Source organism: Schistocerca gregaria, chromosome 10, assembly GCF_023897955.1.
Source record: "Schistocerca gregaria isolate iqSchGreg1 chromosome 10, iqSchGreg1.2, whole genome shotgun sequence".
NCBI classification, from domain to species: Eukaryota; Metazoa; Arthropoda; class Insecta; order Orthoptera; family Acrididae; genus Schistocerca; species Schistocerca gregaria.
Window position 1 is genome coordinate 216,288,421 of NC_064929.1, and position 12,060 is coordinate 216,300,480.

Genomic DNA, 12,060 nt, shown 5'->3' on the forward strand with positions numbered 1-12,060 from the left:
TGTACAGTCTCTTTGCCTCAAAGACAACCTTGTTAATTTTTTTACACATTTTGAAATAGTCATGAAATTTATTCTGGTGTAAGCCACACAAGAATTTTTTTTTTAAATAAAAGAAAGATGTAAACCTGTTGGAAATGCTACATAACAATATTGCAGAGTACGGAAAAAAAGAAGAAGAAGAAGAAGAAGAAGAAGAAGCAAAGCAGAAGAAGAAGAAAAGAAAATCTGTCAAAGTCAACCCATAGCAAAATGTTATGGTACTTCGAGCTGTGGATTCTAATTTTGAAATGATATTTTGCCAATAACTGCTTCCTTATTTGCATCCTTTATCCGGGTGGGATATGATAAAACAATTGCTCCAAGTACAGCTCTGTATGTCCTCTCAACAACATGCTGCAGGGCTGCACATGGTCACGTGATGCCCCACCACGCACGAAATTCCACCAGAAACGTGACGAAATGCGTATGAACAGAGCAAGCACCTACGTCATCGTAGCTGCGAATGCGCAGTACGGCCTGTCATCTGGCGCTGTCTGGTAACTGCTCGAACAAACCTAGAGATTCAATTGCATAAATTGTAACTAAACTGACACACACATTACCTGGAAACTGGTATGGGGGATGGACAGTCACAATGAGAAGAAAGTGGCTCATGTCATTCATTTTATTGTAACAGCATCAGGCATAATAAAAATGACTGGTATTATTTACAAGAATCTTTGGCCAAATTTTACACAAGTTAGGAATCACTGTCAAATTTTTCATCAGCAAAAAATAACATTTGTAAGAAGCATACAAAAATTTACTTCTAAAAGCAACTTGGAAAAAAGTAGCATTGCGTTGCATAAATGAATCTTGATGAAGGAAAATTTTATATATATCATATATCAACAATACAAAATTAATTGTTTCACATAGATGATAAACAGTGTACACAAGAGAAGCAACAACAGTGGCTAATTATTATAAATAACAGGCACAGTAACATTAATGTAAACTACCTCTATCATTGGTGCAACAATTCAGCTATCCATAACTTGTGCATCATCATTAACACATGTTTATTATTTTTTGTTTTAATGTTTTCTACACTCCACACACTTCTTTTGAAACATCCAATGAAACAAATAGCTCCTCCTTCATTTGCAAACTGCAAAGAAGGTGAGAAGAGAAAAAAGTGTGGTTGTCAGAACTGAAGTACTGATAAATTTCACATTACATCAAACTGTCTTTTTGTAAGAGCAAAAGGAAGGAAACTCTAAATGGTCTGAGAGCATACAAATAAACACACTTTTATCTTGTAAAGTATTCGAATGGTACATCTTTATTTAGATCCTTTATATTCAGAGACAACCACATACAGGAAAAAGAAAGGATTTCCCAAAACACACACTGCTTGAAGTATGGTCTACATTTCTTATAAATATTGGTATTTACATATATTATATACAGTGATTATCTTCAAAGCAGCAGGTATTTATAAATATATTGCTCTTTTTCCACTACGATGTAAAGGGACTGATTTACACTGTTTCAACAAGTGGAAGAAATATACTCCTGAAACAATATATATACAAAATATACATAACATTATATATTAACAAATGTGGAAACTAGTGGTGAATAAATTAGCACACATGAAGTAACTCTGAACAATAAAAGCTCACTGAAATAACTAAAGTGAGAATATTGTAGTACACAAGAGGAAACAGTCAGAACAGGGCACTGTTATGCAGAATCAGAAACTGAGGAAAGAGCACCACAATAAAAGAATAAAGTGCTGTATAATAAGTCAAAGGTTTACATAGCGTTTAAGCTCAGTAGAAAATGAATCAGGTGGTGAGTGGTACTCCACAAATCTACAGACAAATATACTGCCTTTAGCATTTGCGCTAGAAGGCACTATTTAGAGCAGTGGCACTCCAGAACTAAAAGAGGCACAAAAAGCGTGAAACAGTACGTGAAGGCACTCGACGACAGCACGTGCCTGCCACTACAGGTAGAGGAAGTATTTACAGTGAAATTCCGGCTTATTATGCTGAAGCCTTCTTAGAACACGAGAGTCTTACGACTGTGTGAACTAGTGAACGGAATGTCGGCACACCGTGCACTGTGTGAGGCAGTCAGCTTTGGTGATACTGCACTAATGTCTTCAGAGATAGCAGGAAACTGCCAAATGTCAACAACCTTTCTGTACGAGGATCTGAATTTTATTTATCTGTTGCAGTGTGTGTTTCTCCTAATGGTCATGCAGTTACTCTGGTGCCCGGACATATATTGCCATTTTGTTTTTACTGCTCATGACATGTGTTCTGTGATATCCAATGTCAACAAAAAGTGTCAGTTTATTTCTCATTATGGTCAACTGTCTTCAGAAAGTGGAATTTTACATGCCCATAAGCAGTCTCAAATTAGTCTAGAGTGATATTTGGTGTAAGTATGTGTTAAGAGGGAAAACAAAACAGGAAGAATAGCCGATAGTGCATCAGGGAATGAGTATCACTGTTCCTGTGTCGGTGTATCATGCGAGAGGCAAGATGACTCCCCACAGAGGGAGAGAAGGAGGGAGTCGGGTGAGAAACAGTTATGGGTACGAAGAGTAAAACTGGGGGCCAAACCGTAGTAAAATATAATCCATATTATTGCATTAAAGATGCACAAAATGAACCACCACGCCTCAGTCAAAACATCCCAAATGTTGTAGCAGTACAGATATGCGTCTGCTAGGTCTGCTCTTGAGCAGCTGATAACGACCGATACTGACACATCGGTAGATATTTGTTGGCCGAGTCTCCCTTTCCTGACTCCTGGACTTCTGGTTATTTTCTGTGTTTTGTTGTTCCTGTTATAATTTGCATCATTCAGCAGGATACTGCACTGGGCTAACTTTGGACTGCACTATGGAAAGCAAAGCATAAAATGTCATTTTAAAAAACAAACTGACACTTCCCATTGACACCGAGCATTGAAGAAAACTTGTGATGAGCGGCATTTGTTTGGGCCGACTCAATCTACACGCCTGCAGAGATAAAGCTACAGATATGTACCAAAATGACAGAGGTAAGGACTCTTAGGAGAGGGCATCTTATGTAGCCACAGTTTTCATTATGCTTCGACAAAACTACTATATACGTGTAATGACAGAGAACAGGGAGACTACACCAGCTGAGGGATATTGCGAGGACCCCATCTGTGTGCCATCTGGCAAACTCCGAGCATATCTCTACCGTTGCACTGTTCTTTTTATTGATAATGTGTATCAGTATCAGTTTGTTTTGAATACACAGCTAATGCTCTAGCCATTTATACAAGAATTAAAGACGTGTGATGCACGAAAGTTTAATAATACACGTACAGTTTTCTTTTTCTCTGCAGGTAACTGGATGAATACTTTTGGCACAATAATTGTGGCACTGAAAAATCTGTAAACTGTGAAAAGACAAATTGGCATACGAAATACAATGGAAATTCAGTTGGTACAAAAACTTGACTATCAGTCTCAAAGGTGCAGAACTAAAAACTTTACACTATAAAACAGATTGTCAATACGCAGACAGTTCAGCAAATTGCTCGTGCTTGCGGTACGGATTCTGTGTGGACGTTGACAGACAATAAATGCACAGTGCAGATTTTTTCCATTACAGCTGCAGACTAGGTCACGGTCGTCACCAACACTGGACATTAAACTCCGGCTAAATCACGCAAATTAGCGACGAACCACATTTCAATGGTGCTCTTTCGATAAATGAGTTTCCGTCCTCAGACCGAGTGTACTAGTATCGTCACAATGTTAAAAGTAAACAAGTGTGCCTCTGGCACAGGCATACACATCTGACGGAGCCACTACGGGACGAAGAGTGCCACTCTTAGGGTAAGGCGGAGGCTGTCGGGTGTGATATTTCAGTGTCTAACGTTTGTTAGCTTTTATTATCACCTACATTCTGGTACAGATCACCTGAGAATAGACACTCCCACGGCCGTGACTTTGTGTGCATTCGAGTGTCTGGGTGGTCGTGTGTGCGAGTGAGTGTACATTTACTATAGAAAGAACGAGAGCTCAAAAGCAATTGTAAATACAGTTTGTTGTCGTGTATTTCTGTGCACGACATCACTCAGCTACGGGAGAGGAGTTACCTTTCCTGTATTTTACGTATTATTCCACACAGGAATTTCCACTGTCGTTATAAAACTCCCTGTCGGGAAGGTGTCATTTCGTACGTGGTTTATCACTAATAATAAGTGATCGAGACAAAGTTTAATTCCCCAGTAAATACACAGTGTTTCTGTATACTTAAAACACTCAGTTTCAAGTAAATGCCCAGATTAATTCCCAGAAAATGAGAAAGTGCAGTCGAGAAACACACTCTCATAACGGATACATAGTGCAAAGGAGGAAGGACCTGAGGTGTGTGTAGGAAATGATTAAATGTCATACAAAAGGTGAAGCTTCAGGTCATAGCAGAAGAGACCAGAAAATGCAATTCTGGCCAGTACAGAAGGAAGTGAAATGATATACAAAATTCTCACATGAGTATTGACAACTCATAGGAAGGGCATTTAGGTGGGGGGGGGGGGGGGGGGGGACAGAGAGAGAGAGAGAGAGAGAGAGAGAGAGAGAGAGAGAGAGAGAGAGAGAGAGAGAGAGAGAAGGTGGCTGTGGCGCCGACCAGCTGAGATTCGCAGTCAGAGCGTGGCAGGGACCAGCTCTGCCGGCTTCAGCCCGTCACGTCGGGCGGCACCGTCCGCTACGTGCCGCTGCCTGGGGCCTGCCACGCGCAGCTCGCCAGCAGTTCTACCAGCTCGATATCTTCGCTGCCTGCGGCGTACGCGAGGCACGTCCTGCCCTCGTGGTCGACGGCACGGACGTTTGCGTTGTTCTGGAAAGGAGAGCTCGAGTAAACTCGCTGCAGAAATGCTTCAACAGTGGATACGGTGAAGAAAGGGAATCACGTTTACTATTAGTCTTCTCACTTCACATTTCGGAGGATCGAACTCTTGTCGATGAACAGACTCATTTCAGTTAATGAGGTACGGTTATGTTACACAGTTCTTCTATGCACTGAACTGTGCTGAGTAGGTCTAGTAAGATTTAAAACGTACTGAGAACATATAAAATGATGACACAGCCAACAGAGAGACGCCCAGAGCGTGTGCAGACCTCGACAGAACTGTCGGATTGTTAGGCTCACGATTCCAAGTTGTTTCTTGTGCTGTGCAGCTTGTGGCACATTTTACCAGTCACGTGCACATGTTCTAGCTTTACGAGTAGATATAATAGTGGTTTACATTAGTAATGACGAGTGGGTCCCGGTCGTGACAAGTCTGGTATATGGACATATTTAATAGCAGCATTGAAATCAGTAGCTAACCCACTAGTATTAAAACATACATGATATAGTAAGAAATGGCTGCTGCAACACACAAATTATGACTACTAATAATATAAGCTGACAGATAAGCACTTCAGCTGATGGGGGTATGAACTGTTGGTATGTGAATGGAGCTGTTGGGCTATACAAGTTGGATCCAAAAGCTAGTGAAGTTTTCAGTCTTGTTCGTGCATTCGTGAACCTATCAATAACACAATGCCGAAAATTTTGTGTAAAAGAATTTGGATATGTATGTGTTACTTGTTGATGTAAAAGACTTAGCATGTTGGTGGTGATGGAGAAAAATCACAAACTCAAATGTTAAGTTTGAAGTTATGTTTGAATATTGCCTAATTTTTGTTGAAATACAAATATATACCTTTGACAGAAATGTTATTTATGAAGAGTAATTATTTTATTTATGAGCTACAAGATAATTTATGTTTAGTTCATCAAGAAGGGTGCTTTGAGAGGATTCATTTTACAAAATTCAACTCAAATGTAGCAAAGAGATTTAGTTGGCTACAACAGATTTTATTTTCTATCAACGATATGTATGCACAATGAAATATATTTTTTGAAGGACAAGATAAAACACACTCTAAGGGGAACAGAAGGAGAAGGGGGAGGGGGGAGATAGGAAGGGGGGGAGGGAGGGAGGGAGGGGGGAGGGAGAGAGCGAGAGAGAGAGAGGGGGGGAGGGGGTAGGGAGAGGGGGGAGGGGGGGAGAGAGAGGGGGAGGGGTGAGAGAGAGGGGGTGAGGGGTGAGAGAGAGCGGGGTGGGGGAGGGGGTGTGTGAGAGAGAGAGAGAGAGAGAGAGAGAGAGAGAGAGAGAGAGAGAGAGAGAGAGAGAGAGAGAGAGAGAGAGAGAGAGAGAGAGAGAGAAGTTTAAAAGATTACAGTTTTAGAACAACTGTAGAATTTATTCAAGAGAACATGCTTCACGAATTGAGCAAATCAGTAACATGTTGATTCATCTTTGGCCTTTATGCAAACAGTTATTCTGCTTGGCACTGATTGATAGAGTTTTTGGATGTCCTCCTGAGGGATATCGTGCCAAATTCTGTCCAACTGTTGTGTTAGATTGTCAAAATCCCGAGATGGTTGGAACCCCTGGCCATAATGCTCCAAACATTCTCAATTGGGGAGAGATCCAGCACTCTTGCTGGTCGAGGTGGGGTTTGGCAGGCACGAAGGCAAGCACTGGAATCTCTTGAGATGTGCACGCAGGCATTAACTTGCCGAAATCTAAAACCCAGGACGGCTTGCCATGAAGGGCAACAAAACGGAGTGCAGACTATCGTTAACGTGCCACCGTGACGTAAAGGTGCTGCAGATGACAACTGACGGGTTCTCGCTACGAAATGTAATAGCACCACAAACCGTCGGGTTGTACGACAGGCGACAGTCAGATTGGTATACCACTGCTGTCCAGTCACGTTCAAATGCATCCTCAGCCTGGAACCTCACTGACTGGCCTCGGATTGTCTCGACCGACGAGCCCCGCTGCCTGGTGAGGGACGGATCTAGAGTGCCCCAAAGAATAGCAGTATATCGACCTGACCGTCACTCGCCACACGGCTCAGTCGGCATGAGTGGTGGTCCGCAGTGCCGTTTCTTATCGTAGCAGGACCCCTTCGGTCGTCATCCACGGGACCCTTACACCGGCACATCACATCGACAATATTCTACACCTCATTTTGTTGCCCTTCACGGCGAGGCAGCCTCATCTTACATTTCGGCAAGATAATGACCGCCCACATGTGGAGAGTTTCTACTGCTTGTGTCTGTGCTTGTCAAACCCTACCTCAGCCAGCGAGGTCACCACATTTCTTCACAATTGAGAATTTTTGGAGCATTGTGCACAAGGCCCTCCAACCGACTCAGAATTTTGCAAGAATTTGACATCTCAGAATTTTGATAGAATTTGGCACGATATCCCTCGTGAGGTCATCCAAGAACTGTAATCAATCAATGCCAAGCCAAATAACTGCTTGCATAATGGCCCCTAGGAGAACCAACACCTTATTGACTTGCTTTGTCTGTGAAACTCTTTCTCTTGAATAAATCATCCAATAATTGGGACACTGTAGTTATTTGCTTGTTTGTACAAGTAAATTACATCTACTGATTTCCATCCCATTTGGATAATTCCTCTGTGGTGCATCATTCTTTTTGTGTTAGGGTGCAAACATTACATTTTTATGGTAGTGGCACTGTCATCGTGTTTCAATAAAATTACTAATTCTCAGAGAATATGGCACTATTTGGGATGTGACAGAAGTGCCACTAGAGTGTGAGAGTGAAATGACACTTTCTTCAACTATGACCTCTGCTTGCAACAAGGAAAAAATCTGTTGCCTTTGAAATATATCAAAACGAGCAACAAAACTCCATGACCAATAATGATTCTTTGTCAATGAAAACAAAACACATCTGGTGCAACACTCTCTTACACTACAATATACTTTAGACATAAAAGATCCAGGCACTAGTTATAACAAGTGTAGGATCATCTAGAACAGGGTTAAATATAACAATCCAATAAATAAAAAGACAAAGAAAAAAAAAGGTTCGGAGGAGCAAAATACAAAACAAACAAAAACCACCTGAACGGGTATTCCATCACTGACGAAGAGAGGGCAGGCAGGATGGAGAGAATGGAACCCAAGAGACTGCAACACTACATGCGTGATGTTTTGCCATTATGTTGGCACACGTGCTAGTAGATGTCATGTAAATTTGCTAGTAGATGTCACGTAAAATTGCGAGTATGCAGTCGTTTGAAGCATTTTTGGTGCTTGTGATGTTGAAAATGGAAAAAATCCAATATCATACATCGGTTAAATTCTTCGTAAAAGAAGGTTTAACCGTGACCAAAATTCATTTGCGGCTTTTAAATGTGTATTTTGGCTCTTCACCTTCAATTTCCTCTGTGAAGAATCGTGTAGCCGAGTTTAAACACAGCCACAAACACGTCCGAGACAATCCTCGTTGTATGGAATTGATAATGCTCTAGTCATATCAAAGGAGCATGTCGGTTACAACTCGCAACAGGAACTGAACGTGAGAGAGCTTTGTGAAAGATAGGTGCCGCATGTGCTCACTGCACAAGTGCATTCACACAATACTTTCTTGAAAGTGCTCAGTGAATTTTAGGAAAAACAGCAGTGTCTTTTCTGTTAATACATAACAGTGAACGAAACTTGGTTTCACCGCTACACACTCAAATAGATACAGCAGTCTATACAGTGGACAGAAGTCAGTTCTTCAGCATTACAGAAGGCAAGGACAGTGCCATCGGTGGGAAAGGTCATAGAACTGGTGTTCTGGGATGTGAAAGGAATTTTTTTGACTGACTATTTTGAAAACACCATAACTGGGAAATGCTACTCTCAACTTCTAATTAAACTAAGTGCAACCATTCGTGAAAACAGGCCCAGCTTAAAGAAGGAAAGAATCACCTTCTATCATGACAATGCACCTGCACACAAAAGTATCTTGGCAAAGAGGAAACTAAGGGAATTGAACTATGAAGTGCTGGAACATCCACCCTATTCCCCAGATTTGGCTCCCTCGGACTCCCCTATTCTCAAAACTAGAACTTCCTTGCCAGTCAGCACTTTTTGTCCAATCGAGAAGCCACTGTGGCTGTAGATGAGTACTTTGCAGCAATTCTGAAGAGACAGTACAGGGAGGGGATCGTGTTATTGAAGTACTACCCAATGAAATGTACTGATATTAGAATAGATTATGTGGAAACATACAACTTCTTTGAAAGCATAATTTGTCTTTTTCACTGCCAGGTTCAAAACTTTCAGACCACCCTATTAGATTAGTTGAACATTTTAATGTTAATTGGGTACCTGGAACATGACATCTCAAGACTTGAGAGCTGCACTAGTGACACCTACACATAAAAAGGAGAGAAAAGTGTCTGCAAAAACTCATTACTTTCTGCAGCTACTAAAGTATGGGCTACAGTCCTTAAAGGAAAATTATGAAATACAGTAGAGCAAAAGCTTGGAGAACAGCAACATAGGTTTACGAAACGACATTTTTGTCAACACACACACCAGCTTCATTAATTTCGCCGAAATGAAATTAATAGCTCAATGACGATGAAATTGACAGAGATGCAATGACAAGAAGAAATCACAGTAGTGAAAATTTCTCAGACTTGCTGCAAACAAAATTTTTGGAAAAAAAGAAGAGGAAACTGTAGGAGGCACTGACTCTGTGTCAGTCCTAAAACGGTACTCGGGTAGCCTAATCGACAATGTCAACCGCTCGAGATGGGTTCAGATACCGATCTGGCACAAATCTACATTTGTTATGACGTGTTCGCAGGTTCAATTCATTTATCGAATGTATATTAATTCATCTTAATATGAGGATCATTCCGAAAGAAGTGCCCCCTATTTTTTTGGTGGTGACTTTGGATGTCCACACCAGGTGTCACTGCTTGGGCCTTCCTCTTTCGTCTGCGGGTGAAGCACCGGCAAGTGGTTCCGTTGCGCCAGCAGAAGAGTGTTCCAAAATGGAGTCCGATATGGACGTGCGTATCAAACGGCAATGTGTGATTTAATTCTTCACTGTTGAAGAAATTGCACCGATTGAAATCCGTCGACGCTCGCTAAAGGTGTATAGAGACGATACGATAGACGTGAGCAATGTGAGGTGACGGGTATGGCATTTTTGAGGTGGTCAAGAGAGTGCACGTGACAAGCCACAGCCGAGTTGACTCTGAACAGCTGTCATCCTTCGCAATGAAGAGCACCTCAATCGACTCGTCTGTGCCGATTGGCAGGTAACGACTGGAGAATTGTGTGCAAAGCTAAATTCTGGTCGTAACATCTTGGAAACAGTGTCAGAACATATCGGTTATCGCAAAGTCTGTGCGAGGTGGGTCCTGAGGATGCTTACGGAGGAACAAAAAAAATTCATCGAATGGAAATTTGTCGGGACCTGTCGAACCAGTATGAAGTTGAAGCTGACAATTTTCTGAATATCGTCATCACTGTAGATGAGATGTGGCATCACAACCACGAGTTACACAATTCGTGAAAATGGCAACACGAAAATTCTCCATCCGAGGAGAAATTCGATACACGGCCATCTGCAGGCAAAGTGATGTGCACAGTCTTCCAGGATAGCCAGTGTTGTGGTCCTTTTGAATGTTCTGGAGCCTGGAGAAACTGTCAATTCAGCAACCTACAATATGATACCGACTACTTTCACCTACGACACGATAACGCCAAGTCCCACACCGGTTTCACGACTGTGCAATTCGTTGCAAAATTTTTCTGGACTGTCTCCTGACATCCACCGTACAGTCCAGATTTAGCACCTTCAAACTTCCATCTCTTTGAGCCTCTGAAAGATGGATTATGTGGAGAATTTTTCAAGCGTGGCATGCAGACTCTGGTTCACTGTTGGCAAAAATGCACAACGAATAGTGGTGAGTATGTGGAAAAATGACAGTCTGTCACTGAAATATTGCTCTACTTAGCTGTTGTGTTGTAATTTATGTATCTCCAGCAGTTTCCATGAATAAAAATAGGAGGCATTACTTCCAGAATGAGCCTCACAGTAAATCATGGTAATGTGCTACACTCCTTAATGTAGCAACCCTTGCATAGGATACTCATATACAGGATGAGTCATCTGTTCCTACTCGTGAGTTTCATGCGAACTGCGAGACCTTCAAAAACCACATTCAAGATTTTCTTATTCTCTCACTTACGATGTCTCACAGAAAAAGGAAACAGGACCTTTTTGAAGGAAATTCAATGTAGTATATTTTGTACTGGGATTTGTTTTCACTGCATCATGATGCATTTCCACTGGAGGCTATGGTTTTTCAGTTATTCAAGAAAAACACACTTGAAAGTTACTTTCGTATGTTTTTCTAGAATGGTTTGAGAACTACATCCTCTAGCGAAAATGTGTCCCAATACAAAATTTAACTACATTAAATTTCCTACAGGAAGGTGGCATACATTGCTCCTGTAGGACCAACAAAGCTTGCACATGGTATTTGAAGGCTTTGTGGGTTGTATAAAATCCATCTGTAGGGGAAAACTAATTACCTTGTATATGCAAGGTGTTCCAAAATGATTTATGTGATTTCACATGACAATATCTTCTACATGAATGAAGCTAGGAACTTAATAGGAATTTTAACTTGTGCATCAAAACTAAAAGTTCACCTCAGCTCCAATTGTAAGCTATCGGTTTGTATGATTACTGGCAGGAGTCTCATTTGTGCAACACACTTACTTGTTAGGAATCATTTACGTGGATATTTTGGAGATCTGGCTTTTCCTGCAATTGTGAGAACACGTCAAAAATGTGAGGATGAAGTCCTTCACAAAGGCACTGTCGTATAAAACATTCTCGGACTTATTGCAGCATCAGTTCAAGGTTAAACTTGCAGACGATGGGGGAATTGTCCAAAGCTCGAGGTTTTACCCCGAACTGACATGGCAAGAAATCCAAAAATGTTTTATAAATGCTGAAAATATAATTTTTGAATATAATGGAGCACTGTTGTACTGGTAACAGCAAGTAAGAGCATTCTTCAACAACAAGCTGTCTCAACATTGGATTGGTCATAATGCACCATTGGGCTCAGCGAGTGCCTGATCTCCAGACTGCAATGTCTGTTCCTGACCCAGTCCACATCCTT

At 41.4% G+C, this 12,060-nt stretch overlaps 1 protein-coding gene across 3 annotated transcripts in view; it reads right to left on the bottom strand.

Moving 5' to 3' along the window:
• Positions 1-650: 650 nt before the first annotated feature.
• The window catches only part of LOC126293339 (centaurin-gamma-1A), a 304,641-nt gene continuing 293,231 nt past the window's right edge, over positions 651-12,060 (bottom strand). For all 3 annotated transcript variants that reach the window (XM_049986531.1, XM_049986532.1, XM_049986530.1), the window contains one exon: positions 651-4,877. In XM_049986531.1, coding sequence (XP_049842488.1) covers positions 4,746-4,877 — 132 coding nt within the window. In that variant the 3' untranslated portion in view covers positions 651-4,745. The remainder of the gene's footprint in view (positions 4,878-12,060) is intronic.